Here is an 18,393-nt window from a genome sequence, read left to right on the forward strand (position 1 = left end):
GCCCCGCTCTGTCTCTCCGCTGCACTTCAGAATTCCTCGCCATCGTCCCGGTTCCCAAATTCTCACAACCGCTGCTCGATTTCAACAAAACGCATTTTCACCCCCGACCTCTTCCACCTTTCACAAGCATTGGCCACTCTGCAACGTTGGGCCCTTTGGGGGCCTTGCGCTCAGCGACCGCGATTTATAAAAATAAATCTCGGAGCGCTCCACGGGATTATTTGTTGCGCTCACCGCAGTTGACGCGGGCAGGTGCAGTGCGCGGCTGCGGAGTGAGCCTGGCGGTGTTTTGTTGTCTTTACGGCTCGCCAAGGAAAAAAATCCAGCTGTAAGAAGTTTGTGGAAACTGTACCGCACGTTTTTTTTGCGCGCTCCGCCGTTGATCTCCCGCCCGTGAGCACAGCGCCCGTAACCCGGTGCCGGTTTATCTCCCGACGCCACAGTGGAGCCGCCTGCTTCCAAGAGTAGCGTGCGAAGCTGAAGAATACACTTCATGTCTGCTCCTCTTTTTGTCAGTGCAGGGATATCGATGGGACGTTTGTTCCAGTATAAAAAAATGCTGAAAAAAAGATAAACATTTTCTTTGGGTCACGTAGATGGGTTCAAAGAAAATAACAAAAAACTACGACGAGTCGATCGCAACACAAGCGGCCGTCATCAGGAAATATATTTTTCAAAATTCATTTTTATACTCCCAATATCAAAATGATTAAGAAAATAATATAAAAATGATGCATTCCCCTCCCCCCCCCATTATTTTGATACTGCAAAAAGGTCTCATCGATCCAACTGCTCGAATCCAAACTCATCATACCTTGAAACTTCCATTGTCTTTGCACTGTTCGCCTCTTAGCATTCATTGGTCTAACTCTGGTGCAGAGACAGGCCCATAAAGAAGGCCGTCTCTGGTGTAGGCCAATCGGTTTGAAATACAAATCCATTCATTATCTGAGCAATGTTTGTTTGCACGCTTTGCCACACGCACGTGTGGTTCATGCTGACTCGATGCCTTTGTAAAAGGTTTCTGTTTGGTGTTTGAACGTCTTGACCCCTCCTGTTGCATTGCCAGAGAGGGTAAAACCTTCATACTTTGTTTTCTCGACAGCCCTGTTCTTCACCTGAGGATGGCTGCTTGCGTTGTGGCCGAAACGTCGTGATAATTATTTGATTATGTTTTATTTTTATTATTTTATTATTTCCCTTATACGTGACTTTACCGAAAGAACCAAGAAGATGAATCCCTGCAGTCACGAAAGCTTTAAATCGAAGGGTAAAACCTCTTCTGGTTATTGCATCAGCGTAGAGGCATTGTGTTGTCTGTGAGACTGAGCTGGGGAATTGTGGTGCAGTGGTTGGAGCGCGGCACTGTTGAGCCTGGACACCACAGTTGGATTACCGGTCGTGGCTACCGTGAGCAGCGAGTAATATCAGAACTGGGTCTTGGATCCCTACCTATTTTACCAACCTGCACTGACCAGCATGGTGAAGTATGGTCAAACAAACCCATGACCGACGCTGTGCAGGCAGGCCTTCATCCAGCAGTGGATCGACAATGGGCTGTCAATCGTGTGTTTTTATAAATGTATATATATAATTATAAGCATCGATTTACCGGTGGTTGTCTCATGGATAAACTTGCATCAACCCTGGGACTGTGGAATTTTCAATAATTGACTCGGGGCTGTACAGGGGTGATTATTGCCTCCCCAATTCAAGGTTGGAAGCCACTGACTTCAATCTTCTGCTTACCTGTTTACCGACTTATCTCTTCTCCGTCATCCTGTTAGGATGTTTTGAAAGATTACCGATGAACCCTTACTTCCAGGCGTCAACTCCCTTGATCCGCACGGAGCTTTATTGGCCCCGGTGTGTGCTCATCAACGGGAAGTTTTGACGACCCCAAGGCCACTGTTGTTTTGTTGTTGTGCAAGTTACTGCCACTTCTGCAGGCAGCCACGCGTTGTTACTATCGCCGATGCGTTTACTGCCGCCACTTTTGTTTTACTACCGCGACCTTTGCGTCGCCCCTTCCCGGGGAGGCGTGAGAGCGTTCCTCTTGCCGTCGGAAGGTCAAAGGGGTCGAGGGGATCGACTGGGCGGTACCGCGGGTGGAAATTGCAACGATCGTAATCGCAGTATCATTCTTGACATTGGACATCGACGCTCCGGTGGCAACGATAGAACCAACTGGAGACACCGCGTGGTGGTGCCACGCAGAGCGATCGCGCGTCAGCTGCAGGCGGAGGTGAAGAATAAGGGGGGGGGGGTCAGAGTTGCGTACCCATGAGGAGGGGGCGGAGGGGGACGTCGCATCGACGGTTCGCACAAATAAAGTGGCCTTTGGGCAGGACACGTTGTGGCTCGAAAGAGAAAGCCCCCTGAGTGTGGCCGCCTTCTGTGCTCTGCGAGGAAACCGGCTCGGCGACGTGAGCGAGGGAGTTTGCGTGATTGGTGGCGTCGGTGAGCGGTGACAAAGATTGAAGAGAGTTTCCCAGAATACTGCGCGACGCCGACATCTCCTCGTACTCTTGCGTCTCTACCGATAGCCACCGTCACGGCCATCGTCACCACTATCACCACTATCACCACCACCACCGTCATCATCATTCATCACCGTGGCAATTTGAAAGGGGAAATTGTATGGGTATGAATTCATATCCCTTTTTGGGGATAGCCATTTGTCATCCATCATACAGCATCGTCAACGTCAGTATCATCGTTGTCAATGTCGGCCACTAATGTTGAAATAATCATCACCCACATCATCATCAATGTTAGCACCTGCATCATTAATGTTAGCACCTGCATCACCGTCAATTCCTCTGGAGTTAATAAAGAACAATCCCCACGTTGTACGAGTTCGACGACTGCTGTTTATACCATTAACTGATTGACACCATAGGAATGTGTAATTTACACCAATGCATCATGACCACAAATGGAAATGAGCACTGTGCTATGCCCGGTTGGGCTGGGAGATGCTTTGACTCTGAACGTGAGCAGGAGAGATTGCTAGAGACACAGAACTTCCCCTGCAAAAACACGGCTGTCGCAAAAAATAAAAAAACGTGACAGAAACTCTATTAACAAAATACAACTCGTTCAACGGCCTGGTTCCTCAGAGGTCACAACACGGACCTGGCACCGCTGAGAACATTGAGTTCACATCCGGGCAGCCACGTGTGGCGAAACTGGGTCCTCATGCGTGGCCGTGATTTAATGGTCGCAGCCGAGTCTCCAATTACTGCACGAAAAAAAGCCATCGCACTCAATCTGGTTCTGCACTTAATGTGCTTAAATTCTAGCTTGGAGATATGAATACACTGTATCGGTTTGACCGTCGTGCAGCGAATTTTGCTCTCGTGGGTGCAGAGTGGAGGGGAGAGGGCTGACCCCCCCCCCCCTACCAGAGGTCACTTGAAGGGGACTCGGAGGTAGCTCTGTGATGTCCACTTCCGTGGGCGTTCTCCTGCCTGAAGAGTTGCACCGTTCTGCAAGAGTCTCGGATGGACGCTTCTTCTAATGAATCGATGCCAAGAGCACAGTTGGGATAATATCAGGGGTTTTATTTATTTATATAAATCCAACTATGTATTCCATGGTGAGCAGGTTCAAAGATCTATTTTTTTAAACCGCTTGTGCAGTCATTGGTGACCAGGTCTGAGCACAAGGACCCCTCCTTGGCAGTGGCAGACAAAGCTTCTCTCCCCACTTCTCCGCTCGAGAGCAGCGGAGCGAGGCTCTGGCCCCGAGTCCTGGCTCGGAGGGCGGTGGGTGGGGTCGGGGGTCACCTCGCGAGCCCCGCGGCCGCCCCTGAACACGTCGTCGTACGCCTCTAATTGCCATCGATTGATGTTTGGGGTTAGGGCGCTTGAGGCTCTGGCAGCCGGCACTCAAACTCAAAAGGAGTGCCATTCTTAAAAACGTGCATCATCATCGTCATCGTCACCGCCAGATTCATCAACGCCACCATTGTCACCATCGCCGGCATCCTCTCTGGCCAGGTAGACGTCGCTCGTTGATTTCGTCGTCGTCGTCGGCGTCATCATCGCCGCCTTGATGAACCATGATCCACCCGGTCCTGAATGAAGGTCTCCCAACTCTTTGCCAGTTGTGGTTATGACCGTACCTCGTCGCCATAATCGGTGCGCGTTGGTGAAGTGGGGACACGGGGTCAGTTCGGGTATTGCTGCCGCTGCCACTGACGTCGGCCGTGGCTGGGACGAACGCCGCTCCCCTTGCGCTGCTGGTCGCACCAGCGCTGTTTACGCGCCGCGTCAGGCACTCGTTTCATGCCGAGTCGATCTACAGGAGGCCCAAGCTCATATTTAATATCACTGACCATCTCGCATTCGTCGTGGCTGAGAATCGAACCCTGATCGCCAGCTTCGGGGTTGTCAACTGCAGCACCACCGCTCCCCCATTAAATACATGTTGATAAGCTATCGGATGACGATTGAAATATGTCCACGTGTAGTTAGCGTACTGCATACACGACCGTGCACATAAACTACTTACTGCGTGCGCGTGTGTGCGTACTTAGGTACGCGCGTGCGTGCTCGCGTGTCTGTGAGTGTCAGAGCGTTGCTCGTGCGGGCAGGCGGGCGGGCGGGCGGGCGGGCGGGTGTCACCAGTGCGGTGGTTTGGGATCGCTCGACAAAGCGGTCCGCACGGCCGTCTCACGTGGGCTCGCGCGCGTTTTCGACCCGCGCGCCGGCACGCCCGGCCTCGCTCTCGCAGATCCATCCCTACACGGCGTGGCGACGCTCGGTGAGAGAGAGAGGGGGGGGCGGTGGTGGCATCAATGGCTCCGGTGCAACATCGATTTCCGTGGCACTTACACAGACCTCGTGGGGGACCGACGTGGCGTCGGCGGTTGTCGCCGTGGCTTCACCGAAGCGAGATTAAAATGTGAAGTGCAAACGACTGCGTCCGATTGGACATCGAGCCGAGACAAACATCCGTGAGAGATCAACATTTTTTTCCCGCCTCCTCTGAGGAAAAGTTTGGGTGGCCACGATGATGTCATGATTACGGTAGCGATTTATTATTCGCTGGAGCAAAAAACACATCCGCAATGTAACTTGTGTTGGCCATACGCCCCAATGCTGAAAATGTACCTGTCAAATTTCCTCGATTTGGGATTATCCATAGCAACATCGCCCCGTGCTGTGAAAACACGAAACTACATTTTGTTTTTATTTTACCCGGTACGGCCCACTGAGCTTTATAGCTCTTATTGAGAAGAGATCTGGCCACAAATGATAGCTCGACGGAGTGGTTTATCGCGCGGAAATGTTTCGCGACCAAATACCCGAAACGCGTTTTTCTAAATGTGGAGGGTAAAACTGGTAGCACGACTACGGGGAGAACACGCAAACTCTACATACACAGCAGGCGTCAGGGTCAGGATCGAACCGACGACCACCTGTATACCAGGTGAGGGAGTTAACATTTCGTGGCGCCTATACTCAGCATAAAAAGAGCCTTGAGGCTCAGTGAGGCTTTCCTGGGTAAACAAGCGTAATCATATTAGAGTCATTAATAAGTAATATTTTAAATAACTAAAAAAAAACACACTTTAATGAAATGTACCGTACTAGTAATGGAAGAACTCCACGACTCCAGGAAGTGGCCCCGAAGCTTGCCATAACGTAAGGGACCGTGGCCAATTACAGCCAACGTCAGTTGACCGTGGACAATTTGACTGAAGCCGAAACATATATATAACATTTTTTTTTCAAATATGTTTTTTTAATGATAGAATATAGTATTGTCATCAGTAAGACATAAGTATACCAAGTTTGCAGTCGATCCCACATCGGGAAGTGTGTTAAAATTGAGTTACGAGATTTGAGGATACAACAACGACAACAACAACGACAACAACAGACAGAGTGAGTTAAATAAAAGCGTGTCAAATTGACATGACGAGATCTCAATCTTAATGTTGATGAGCTCTCTGCACGTCACACATGCGCTGTACACAAACTCACACACGGGCACAATATCTCTCTATCTTAATTTGAATCAGCCCTCTCGACGTACACACTCGCAATGATCTGCATCTCAATTGGAATCGGCGCCCCTTTCTACGGCGTGTCGAAATTGTGCGTTTCGCAATCGCCAGGCGTGTGCAGATTGTAACCACCTAAACAAAGGTCTGCGTTGGAGTGGAGGTCATTTAGCAAACTCCGTGCTGGAGCTTGAAGACCCTGCTGGTACGTTGCCGAGTGTAGTCAAGCGACGATTAAGAACGTCGGGATGCTGCCCTGGTGAACAGGCTCGCACACTGGACTTGCAATCCAGAGGTTGGCAGTACGATGCAGTCTCCTGGCGCGGCGGTTGAAGCAATGGAAATCCATAGTGGAGGCAAGAATAGAAATTGTGTTAGATCGCGGAAAGGTGGAGGTCCTTCCGCCAGCAGTGGCAGAAGGACCTCCACTTACAGCACTGCTCCTTTGCCTTCGACATTAAAGACGTTGAGGAGTTTTCACACGGCGCATGCGCGTGCGTGCGTGTGCCAATAGCGGGATCGTGTTAGAGCAGGTGAGTGAGTGTGCATCATTAAGACAATTACTGCATTAAGCGGTCACGGGTAGAACTGACCCTCCCCCCCCCGTGTTGTCAACAGACCGCCCCCAACAGACCGCCCCCAGCGCAGGAGAAACAAACGCAAAGTTGGAAACCGCCCAGCGGCTCTCCGTGCCAAACTCCCCCCCCTCACCGCCGCCGCCGCCCGCTCTGTGTTGTCCCGCTTGAAGTGGCGCACCGCACACCGGATTAGTGGCAGGGGCCCGTGGTGAAGGGGTGGGGGGCTGCTCGCATTTCCACTCTCGTTCTCTCCCGTTGAGAGGCGGGGGGTGCGCGTGTGGCTGGCGACGCGCAAGCCGGGTTGGACTTTCGCCTTATTGGCGCTGATTTTTCCTTTTTTCAGATTTTTTTAAAGATTTGTTTTGGTCGAGTTGAGCCGCGTGGATTCGTGCCGAAGGGTTGTAATCGCTTGGTAAAGGGAGTTCATTTTGGCGAGTCACTGGTGCTGCGAGCACGGTTGAGAGGGAAGGGGGGGGGCTGAGAATCGGTGGAAATTATTTATTTATTAAGAACCACTTTGGGGATGCAACCCAGATGCACCGTCTCTGGATGTTCGAAGAATATTGTTTTTGTCATTATATTTTTCATGTTTTTGGGGACACATTTCCGTGCGTTGGGTTGCTTACCAATTGAGTTAGTGCTCGCTCAACGATCTTTTAAATGTTTGAATTCAGCATTCTCAAGTGGAGTGAGTTGATGGTGAAGTTTGATTTTGCACTTAATCTGGCCAAGTGTGAGCTCTGAGAATTAAAACATTACCGTGTCCAGCAGGGTGCGTGGGAATGTGCTTGCCCATCTGGTACGGATAGGAGGTCACGTGAAAGGATCCCTGTCGTAGTAGTTGTGTGATGTCTACTTCCACGGGTTGTTCTTGGCATGGGGTGACACGCAGCACAATCGGGAAACCAACAACAAATGAACGAGCGACGTCGATTATGCGAACCCGAGAGGAGTTCCCATATTGTTACCTCCACGTCAGGTAGACATGTCGTCTGGACACACGGGGCCATTTGCCAGACATCTGTGTGTGCTTAATACAAAAAAAAGCCTTCTAATGCGGCTCCTTTATTTTGCTTGCAAAACACAACTTCACTCAGTCACGATGAGCATGAAACGCACGTGTTCACACATCTGTGCAAAATACAACCAATCCTCCGTGTAGCCTGTAACAGACTGTTGGGGCAAGTGCTGTTAGCGAGTAGCACCTATGAAGGCCGGCACGGCACACGAGGGGGTGGGTGGCCAGCACCCCGCCCGGCCGCCTTTGTCTCCCTGGTGGCAAGGTTTACTACACACCGCACCAGGTACTCATTTGAACTCATTTGAGGCTGAGTCGGGGTTGAACCCATGACCTCATGCATATCAAGCAAGGTAGTTAACATCTCGCCACCGTGGCAGCAGTAGTATCTCAATGGGACCTGGACACCCAAACCCCACCCGCACTAACTCAGATGGTGAAGTTGTGATAAAACAACTCTCATGGCCAACACGGCAGGGGGAGGCCTTCGCCTGCAGCAGATTGACAAACTCCCCAACGATGCATGGATTTATTTAATTCACAAAAGGCTCACATCGACATGTGCGGTCACGTCACGCAATTTACCGGCACCGATGTCACCGTTGCTGCGGCGCGGCGTTGCCCCGGGTGTGATCTCACGGCCGCTTGCTGGCGTCGCTCTAACGCGTCGATGTTCTCGTCTCTCCAGGCGAGGCCGGTGTACGGAGGGTGGCTGTGCCTGGCTCCGGAGGGGACCAACTTTGAGAATGCCGGACATCGATCACGGGTACGTGGACACAACACGGCCAGCTAACGGCCTCGGCTCCCCCCCGCCCCGGGGCCACTGGGAAGGGTTGGGTGGCAGGTGGCGCAGTTTGCCACCTTCCCCGGGCCGCAGAAACTGCCAAGAGGGCCTCATAATAGGCCAAGAGTAGCCCTTAGGAGGGGCCTTAGAAAGGGCCGAATGGGCTCAGAAGAGGCCAGGAAAGGGCCGAGGAGGCCTCAATGGGGGCCTTCTCAGGTATTTAGTTTCCCTCCCTGGGCCTCCAAAAACCTTTTGGCGTGCCTAGCCCCGTCCCACTAACCGCACCGCACAAGTTGTTGCAACACCAATTGGCAGAAACGCGAGCAAGTTGCCAGGGAATTAAAATGAAGCGTTTGAAAGTTTCTCTGGCCGTTTGTGGTGACGGTAAATAATTAACTTACGCTGCTCCATCAAGTTCCCCAGCCGGCCTCCTGATAAAAGAACTCAGTTCATGCCGCCGAATTCTGCAGAGTGTGGGCAAAGCAATTTTTTGTTTGCGTGAAATGCTTAATTAAGAACTGCAACTCACTGGCTACAATCTCAAGCCCTGTTGAGCGATCTGCCACACTGCCCCTCACACGGTGCGTACAGTATTTAAAATGCGTCGGCAGCCACTGACGTAAATGTAGAGTTTACGCTGCAAATTGGTCTTTAATTCACGGAAACGTCATGAAAAGTGTGCATTTTTTTCCGGACAAGGGATGTATTTGACTGGTGTTATTTTAAAACGAATAAAAAAGACACAGTTGTACTGGTTACTTTATAGGTTCACCGGTATGATAATTTTTTAAAATTACATTAATTAAACTAGCCATTCTTATTACTTCAGATTAAGGTGAGAGGTGGCGCAGTGGTTTGCACGCTGCGCTGTGAAACCAGAGACTTGGATTTGATTCCCAGCCACGGTCAACAAGCAGTGCCGGGTGAAACCTGCACCGGCCCTTGTGTTCCCCTCCATGGGCAGACCGCAGTGACCGGCGTGGCGAAGTATGGTCAACCAAACGTTGACGCGGCGTGGGGCCAGACCCCTTATCCAGCAGTGGATTGTGACGAAAGGCCGTGCGTGACCGCAACAACAACAACAACAACAACACATTTACTTTACAGATGAACATGAACAGGACACTGTTGATTGTGCGCAAAATTGAATGGAACATTTTCCGGAGTCCAAAGTCAGTTGATGCCACCTGGCATGGCCTTTTAGGGGGAAATAAAAACCCCGCGCTGGATCGTTTTACTAAATCCACGTGCCGCTTGAAGCGGTGATCCTGTGGTATGTGTGGGCCTGGCTGTAGCATTTAAAGCATTTTGTCAGTCCTGAATAGCCATTAGATAGGAGTAATTATTGCTATGTGCAAGCAGGCGTGGTCCGGGCAAGCAAGCTTCTCGATGAAGACGAGGGGGGGAGGGGGAAGGGGTGTGGGCGACGGTGGTGGAGTGTGGAATTTGAATGATGTGTGCCTGTGATACCACATCACAGGTACACATCCTTCTGCCTTTCTTGTGCTCAGTTTGTTGTCCTTCCCCCGCACCTCCGATTTAGCTCACGGTCGGCTACGTACGGTGCCAAAGAAATTCAACAACAAGCGCCATTCGCCACTAAGTGGCGGCGACGTCACCACGGCGCCTGTGCCAGGCCATGCGCACTTTTAGGCCACGTGAAGTGTCGAACGACCCCCGGTGCCACGTGCAAAATATCGAAGTTCAATATAGGCACGTAGGCATACGTACACATACGTGCACCTGATGCGGCGTTCCCACATACTGCCCAACGGTGAGCCGGCCTGCTATCCCGAAAATGGTTTGGGCCCAGGTTCCTACAGCTGAGTGGTTCACCATTGAGATAACCCTGGGGGCGGTGGCAGCGGTACGCTGGGCGCGAGCAATCCAGAGGTCACGGGATGTTTCTCCCGCGGGGGGGAATGCAAATGAAAATCTGGAGCAGTTTCCTTCACTCTACCGCTGCCTCTGTACGCCTTGGTAGGAGAGCGAGCGAGGCACACTCGACACGGAGAAGGGGGATAGCGACGAGGTGATTTCGTATATGTGTGCGGTGTGACCGCCACTAGTGGCCGCTACGTTCACAACTTAAAAACAAATACACACTGGATTATGCAAGCGAGTTTCGAACCCGAATAGCGACAAGTCACTGGATCACCGGGGAAGGGAATTGTGACGCCTCGACCTTTCTGAGTTGGCTTTCATGGTGGGGTAAAATTCGGACATCGCCATGCCCACTTCATTCAGTGCTCGTGTTCGATGTGGAGGAGTGGCATCAGCCTCATAGCGTGGGTGGTGGGGAGGTGGCATAACTCATCCCTTGCTTTTTGCCGGGATTGACATTTAAATTTTTGACATTTTTATTGTGATTATGAAACACCGTGAATAATCGCCTGATTCCCCGCGTTTCAGCGTGTGCACGTAGCCACGTGAGCATCGGTGTCTTCGACTTTCAAACAAGCCTGCCGATGAGAAGGTCAAACGGCCATTCCAGATAGAATTTTTGCTTGGTAATACAACTACTGTGGGTTAATATTGCTCTGGAATGCCAAGAGGCCGATGGACTAAGATATATCTACGTGTCGTGAATTTATACGTGAAGACGTTAAAGGGAGTTCTGCTCGCGTAGTTGATGTTGACCGAGTGATTGTCACAAGTGCGGCTGTAATGGGATGTGCTTGCTCGTGCTGTGTGCGGGGTCTCCGTGTGTCTCCCTAGAAGTGGCAGAGGCGGTTCTTCGTGCTGTTCGAGCACGGGGGTCTGCAGTTCGCCCTCGACTCTTCGGTAAGACGCTCCTCCTTTCCCTATCCGCACCTCCGATGAGCACGCGTAACCAGCCATCATCGTCTTCATCATCACCATGACACGTGTCTGTGTGTGCATGTACATCCCTCTGGCAATCCACTGCTCGATGGGTTCCTCCTCGCGCCATGAGGATCGTGGGCGGATATTTGACCGAACGCCACTGCGCTGGGCTGGTCGGTGGGGGGGGGGGGGGGTCGGGTCACGGCAGGGGGCATAGGCAGGGGGCATAGATGAGGCAGTGCAGTACAACAGTGGGAAATTGCTGCACTGCCCACTATGTCGCGTTGCATCACAATCACTTCCATTCCCGGCCACCCGTGGCTACCGTCGGTGGTGAGTGACGACTGAAGCTGTCCAGGGCCCCCCCCCGCCCGCCCGCCCCTCCCCCCACTCTCCTCCTGCCTTCCTTTGATAACCGCTACTGATCGTCATGGTCAAGTATGGTCCAACGACAATCATTGGCAAGTAGCATCTCACAGTCCTACAACTATAAACGAAACTACTTGTTGTTCTAACGGGCAAGGCCCCACTGAGCGACGTGTAGCTCTTTGTCAGAAGCGACCCGGCCACAATTGGTAGCTCGCCGCAGTGGCTCCTCAGCATCATCATCACCACGTGGAAATGTCGAGCAACCGAATACTCTGAACGCGTGACGTTGATTCTAAATGTGGAGGGGAAAACCGGAGAAAAATCCACGCGACCACGGTGAGAGAGAGAGAGATGCAAATTCCAAATATACAGCAGGCGTCAGTCAGGATTGAACCCACGACCTCCTGTATACCAGGCGAGGTAGTTAACATCTCCTAGCCACCGTGAAGATGATGAGAGAGACACGCAAACTCCAAATATACAGCAGGCGTCAGGGTTGGGATCGAACCCACGACCTCCTGCATACCAGGCGAGGTAGTTAATATGTCGCCACCGCAAAATTGACAATAGGCTGTGCATTTAAAAAAAAATCATCATTACACGTTGATATTTGGTTATGATTTGCAGTGCACACGAAGAAGCAGGCTGTGCGTTTGTAATGGAAGCAGTGGCAACAACCTTGATGAACAAACTACCAGTCGAGAAAAAAATGTAACAAATGATAAAATGATAAATCCTTCACTCGACAATTAGCCGAACAACGAAAACCGCGATGAACGCTCTTACCCGCTGCCTTGGCGTGACGTCGCTCGCTCTTGTGAATTATGCAATTGCTCAATTGCATCACCTCGTCGCTCCATCTCCCCTGCTCGTCAACTCCGTAGCCACCCACGCGACAATGAATAACAGGGCAAACACGCGTTACACGCCCATGAAGCAAACGCTCTGTGTATTTCTGTACCCTGTGCATTGTGATCATTTTTTGACAACGGCAACCTCCGCTCGGTATTTTTGGGGCAAAAGCGTTAATTTTAGAAGCACGCAAAAAGAGGAATGAGACGAGTGTGCAATCGGTCATAAGTCAAACACTGTCAATAAACAAGGCGCTTATTTTGCGATAACTGAGGGGTACGGAATTCCTGCAGCATTCTTGAGATGGCGAGAGACACACACAGAGACACACACACACAGAGACACCGAGACACACATACACACACAGAGAGAGACACACACAGAGACACACACAGACACCGAGACACAGAGAGAGAGAGAGAGAGACACACACACACACACAGAGACACCGAGACACAGAGAGAGACACACACACACAGAGACACACACACAGAGACACCGAGACACAGAGAGACAGAGAGACACACACACACAGAGAGACACACACACAGAGACACCGAGACACACAGAGACACCGAGACACACACACCGAGACGCACACACCGAGACACCGAGAGACACACACACCGAGACACCGAGAGACACACAGAGAGACACACACCGAGACACACACACAGAAAGAGAAACACACACACAGACACGAGACACACACCGAGAGGGACATGAAGAGAGGGACACACACAGACACAGAGACACAGAGAGAGAGAGAGACAGACACAGAGAGACAGACACAGCGAGAGCGCCCGGCTGTGTAAATCTTCTCCTGAGAACTGAAGAGGCCTTTTCACTCGTGGAACAAAAACTAGGGGGAGAAGATTTAAACAGCGTTCCCAGTTGCGGAGGAGCTCGGCACAATGCGTGTCAGAGGCACATTCCGGCAGACAAACGGAGCGCTTGGTGTGACAGAAGATCCCGTGCATGTGCGTGTTGTCTCTGTCTTTGTGTGTGCCGTGCATGTGCGTGCGTGTATAGTCTCTGTCTTTGTGTGTGCCGTGCATGTGCGTGCGTGCGTGTTGTCTCTGTCTTGGTGTGTGCTGTGCATGTGCGTGCGTGTTGTCTCTGTCTGTGTGTGTGCCGTGCATGTGCGTGCGTGTTGTCTCTGTCTTGGTGTGTGCCGTGCATGTGCGTGCGTGTTGTCTCTGTCTTTGTGTGTGCCGTGCATGTGCGTGCGTGTTGTCTCTGTCTTTGTGTGTGCCGTGCATGTGCGTGCGTGTTGTCTCTGTCTTTGTGTGTGCCGTGCATGTGCGTGCGTGTATAGTCTCTGTCTTTGTGTGTGCCGTGCATGTGCGTGCGTGTTGTCTCTGTCTCTGTGTGTGCCGTGCATGTGCGTGTACATCATGGTGTGCCTCTGTGCGTAGCTGTTTGTGGGGGGCGGTAATGCGGTGGCTAGCGCACTCCACGGCGCACCGTTCGGCCGGAGTTCGATCCCCGCTCACGACTAATAACAGTGGCGAATATCTGAACCGGTCCTGTGCCTCCCCTAGGTCGACTCAGCCTCAAATGAGTACCTGGTGCGATGCGTAAATGTCGCCATTGGAGAGACAAAGGCGGCCGGGCGTGGTGTGGGCCACCCACCCCCTTGTGTGCCGTTCCGGCCTTCATAGGCGCTCGTTAGCAGCACTTGCCCCAACAGTCTGTTAAGGCTATATGGGGGATCTTTGTCTTTGTGGGTTTATATGTGTAATGGTGTGTGTGTGGGTATATGTGTGTCGATGTGTGTGTGTGGGTGTGTATGTGTGTGTCGGTGTGTGTGGGTGTGTGTGTGTATGTGTGTGTATGTCGGTGTGTGTGTATGTATGTGTGTCGGTGTGTGTGTGTATGTGTGTGTCGGTGTGTGTGTGTACATTCCCCAACATTCCTCCCCCCCCCCCCGCTTGCATCAGTCGGCATGCCTCTGCATCACTGCACAGGCACTCCCCTGCACTTGCCCAAGTCGCGTGCAACTTTCAACCCGAGACTGTTGACGGGGCCGTCGTGGCGCTGTGGATGACAGCGTCATTGTCCCCCCGGGTTGCACCTCAACACTTAGTGCTCGTGGCAACAGCAGCGACTAAACACACACGACACAACAGACGGGCTGGGGGGGGGGCGCACATTGTACAATGAAGGCCGCGACTCTTCTCGTGGAATCTGATTAAATACCTGAAAATGCGAAACGTGCGCGTGTTTGCGGATTACGAAACAACGAGCGGAGGGGGCGGGAGAGAGGGAGGGGGCGGGAGAGAGGGGGGCAGGAGAGGGGGGGGCAGAAGAGGAGGGGGCAGGAGAGGGGGGGGCAGGAGAGAGGGGGGGGCAGGAGAGAGGGGGGGCAGGAAGGGGGGGGGCAAGAGAGAGGGGGGGCGGGAGAGGGGGGGGGGGCAGGAGAGAGAGCGACGCAGCGCGGGACAACACCGCGCTGCCTCCGTCCCCTTGTGGGGGGCCAGCGCTCGTTTAGCCTTAACAAGGGGGGGGCACTAAGACATCGTCAGCGTGAGGACCGCCGCACCATTTGGAACCATCGTGGGGTTTGACAGCAGCACCATGACGATGGTGATGGTGGTGATGATGGTGATGGTGATGATGGAGGGGGGGGTGTTTTCACTTTAGTGTCTTGTCGGGGGCCACACTAAAGACCTCCGCGGGCCTTGCAGTGGACAGCAGCGCTGCTCTGGCCATTTGTTTAAAGCCACGGGGCTCCAGCTGCCGTGTGCTGCCTTGGTGGTGGGAACCATTCCACGACGGCACCCAGGGGGGAAGCTGAGTGGCGTAGTCGGCTTGTTACATCACACTACGCGTGGTTGTGTTGGGGTAGCTGAGTGGGGTAGTCTGCTAGTTACACCAGAGTACACGTGGTTGTGTTGGGGTAGCTGAGTGGGGCAGTCTGCTAGTTCCACCAGAGTGCACGTGGTTGTATTGGGGTAGCTGAGTGGAGTAGTCGGCTTGTTACATCACACTATGCGTGGTTGTGTTGGGATAGCTGAGTGGAGTAGTCCACTTGCTCCACCAGAGTACGTGTGGTTGTATTGGGGTAGGGGTAGCTGAGCCGAGTAGTCGGCTTGTTACATCAGAGTACGCGTGGTTGTACTGGGCAGTCATTCCTAACATGCCTGACGGTTCACACCTCACCGCACTCGAGTTTGGTTTGTGTAACTCTGTGCAGGGTCGTCTTCACGAGTCGCGCGACAAGAGGAAATGGGCGCATGGGTGCACGGCACAGATTCCTTCATTCGTAGCCTGCACAGTGTTTCTCTTTATCTCTTTGTGCAAAACAAACCTGGGTGTGAACGTTACTTTAGACTGCGACGTTGCAAGCAAATCCAAAGCAAACGTGTTCCGTCATTGTGCAAAAATTGAATGGGTCTGAAAGCTAACATTAGTCTAAGACGAAGCAGTGCAAACAAGCACACGTGGTGCGCATGAATACAGACCGTGCCGTATTTACAGAAATCGGTTAAATCGTGCGACCTTGACGCAAGCGGTGACCGCTCCTGCTGCCTCCATTCCAGGAGGTTGGAGACTCCTTCTCGGACCTTTGCACTTGAAGGTGACACGCGCTTTGAGTAAACATTCGGGATGTGAAAGCGACGATTGAGAAACGGTGCTACGGTGATGAATTTCACGCGGACGCGTCGAGAGAGAGACCCCTGGTGAAGCCGCTGCCGCCACATTCCAATCATTCCCTTAAACACCTGCGCGCATCACCTGAGACACAGAAAACCTGGAGCCGGAGTTAAACACATATCCCGGGCTGGAGCCGGAGTCTCCTCTGGTGGCCATGGTGATGCGCCGACGAGAGAGCCGGGCGTGGAGGTGCACACCTCTGATGCAGCGCCTTGGGAGCGAGGGCTGGTGGATCGCGTAGAGATTTGGCGGAACTCCCGAACGCGATGGGCTGCGAGGCGGCCAGGGTTCGGCGCACGTGCGCCTCGCGTATCTCAGGGTGTTCCAGTTTCCTCCCAGAAACAAAAGAAAAAGGAATCGGGAAAACATCGCAATGCAGCTCGTTCCAATTTTTTTTAATGAATAGATGTCATCATGACGCAAGCGCGTCCTAATACTAGCGATGATGCCCTGGGCTTATCGTGAGCAATGTTGCCTTAAATATGAATTACGTTTCGCGTCTCGGCTTGCGAATGGTGTAATCGCGTGAGGGGCAGCGCTTGTCACGAGGTTTGATTCCTTCGGTCACTACTGGGGGGCTGTCGCGGGCACCGTCAGCCAAGCGAGGCAGTCGCCGTTAATCTCACTGGGCGACGATGACTCCAAACTGTACTTGCAGGAGATTAGCGAGCGCCCAGTGGAAATGGAGAAAGGAGCGTTGTGTGCACACGGGGTGGGCCGCGGTGGCTGTGAGATGTTCACTACCTCGCCTGGTATACAGGAGGTCGTGGGTTCGATCATGACCCTGACGCCTGCTGCTGCTGTATATTTGGAGTTTGCCTGTCTCTCTCTCATCATCATCACGGTGGCTGAGATGTTCACTACCTCGCCTGGTGTACAGGAGGTCGTGGGTTCGATCACGACCCTGACGCCTGCTGCTGTATATTTGGAGTCTGCGTGTCTCTCTCATCATCATCACCACGGTGGCTATGAGATGTTAACTACCTCGCCTGGTATACAGGAGGTCGTGGGTTCGATCACGACCCTGACGCCTGCTGCTGTATATTTGGAGTTTGCGTGTCTCTCTCATCATCATCACCACGGTGGCTATGAGATGTTAACTACCTCGCCGGGTATACAGGAGGTCGTGGGTTCGATCACGACCCTGATGCCTGCTGCTGCTGTATATTTGTTGTTTCAATTGTTTTTCCCCGTGATTGCGTGGATTTTTCTCCGTGTCCTGCGGTTTTCCCCTGCATATTTAGAATCGACATCAGGCATTTCGTGTATTTGGCGCCTATAAATGTCCACGTGATGATAACGCACTTCGTTGAGCTGTCATTTGTGGTCAGCTCGCTTCTGAAAAAAAGCTACAGAGCTCTGGGGACCTTGCGCCTGGTGAAATAAAAATAGTTTTAGTTCAGGACGTGGAAGATGGAGCGATGAAATGGGCTCGTGTGCGCGTGCCGGGCAGATCGTCACATCGCGAGGCCGTGAGAGATGGCGACGGCTTGGGTGGGGGGTGCTCATCCAGAAGAGGATAGATCATGGCTGATGATCAATGAATGAAGTCTATTATAAAGCGATGATTGTTTACATCCATGAACGCAGGAGGCAGCGTGTGTCGCTGTGTGTGTCTCTGCGTGTGTCGCTGTACGCGTGTGTCGTGCGCGTGTTTCATTGCGCATGTCGCTGTGCGCGTGTGTCGTGTGTGTGTCACTGTGTGTGTGTCGTGCGCGTGTGTTTCTGTGTGTGTCTCTGCGTGTGTGTCTCTGTGTGTGTCTCTGCATGTGTCGTGCGTGTGTCGCTGTGTGTGTCTCTGCGTGTGTCGCTGCGTGTGTCGCTGTGCGTGTATGTCGCTGTGTGTGTCTCTGTGTGTATCGCTGCGCGTGTCGCTGTGCGTGTCGCTGTGTGTGTCTCTGCGTGTGTCGCTGCGCGTGTCGCTGTGCGCGTGTGTCTCTGTGTGTGTCGCTACGCGTGTCGCTGCGTGCTTATGACGCGGGCAGGCATGAGAGTCACAATTAGAACGCAGTCGGCAGTGTGAAGCCTCGAATTACCTGCTTAGTGCTTATCCGGCTGGAGAGATTATCCGTTCAAGCACCGAGAGGCACCTCCAGTCCCCCTCGTCACTTCCATTGTACGAGTGTTTGCCTGTTTGCGTGAATGTATTCGTGCGGGGAGCGGTGGCGCAGCGGTTAGCGCGCTGCGCTAAGAAACCAACGGAACCGTGTTCGATTCCCTCTCACGGCCAACACCGGTGACGATTATTCGAACTGGTCCTAAGCCTCTTCCTAGGTCGTCTCGGCCTCAAATGACTACCTGGTGTGATGTG

General features: G+C 52.6%; 1 protein-coding gene across 1 annotated transcript in view; it reads left to right on the forward strand.

Moving 5' to 3' along the window:
- Positions 1-18,393, forward strand: part of LOC133347130 (myosin phosphatase Rho-interacting protein-like) — a 116,535-nt gene that overhangs the window by 20,944 nt on the left and 77,198 nt on the right. Inside the window, exons 2-3 of the mRNA XM_061559131.1 lie at positions 8,301-8,378; positions 11,115-11,180. Coding sequence (XP_061415115.1) covers positions 8,301-8,378; positions 11,115-11,180 — 144 coding nt within the window. The remainder of the gene's footprint in view (positions 1-8,300; positions 8,379-11,114; positions 11,181-18,393) is intronic.

Source organism: Lethenteron reissneri, chromosome 3, assembly GCF_015708825.2.
Source record: "Lethenteron reissneri isolate LAM-NWPU_2019-01 chromosome 3, ASM1570882v1, whole genome shotgun sequence".
NCBI classification, from domain to species: domain Eukaryota; kingdom Metazoa; phylum Chordata; class Hyperoartia; order Petromyzontiformes; family Petromyzontidae; genus Lethenteron; species Lethenteron reissneri.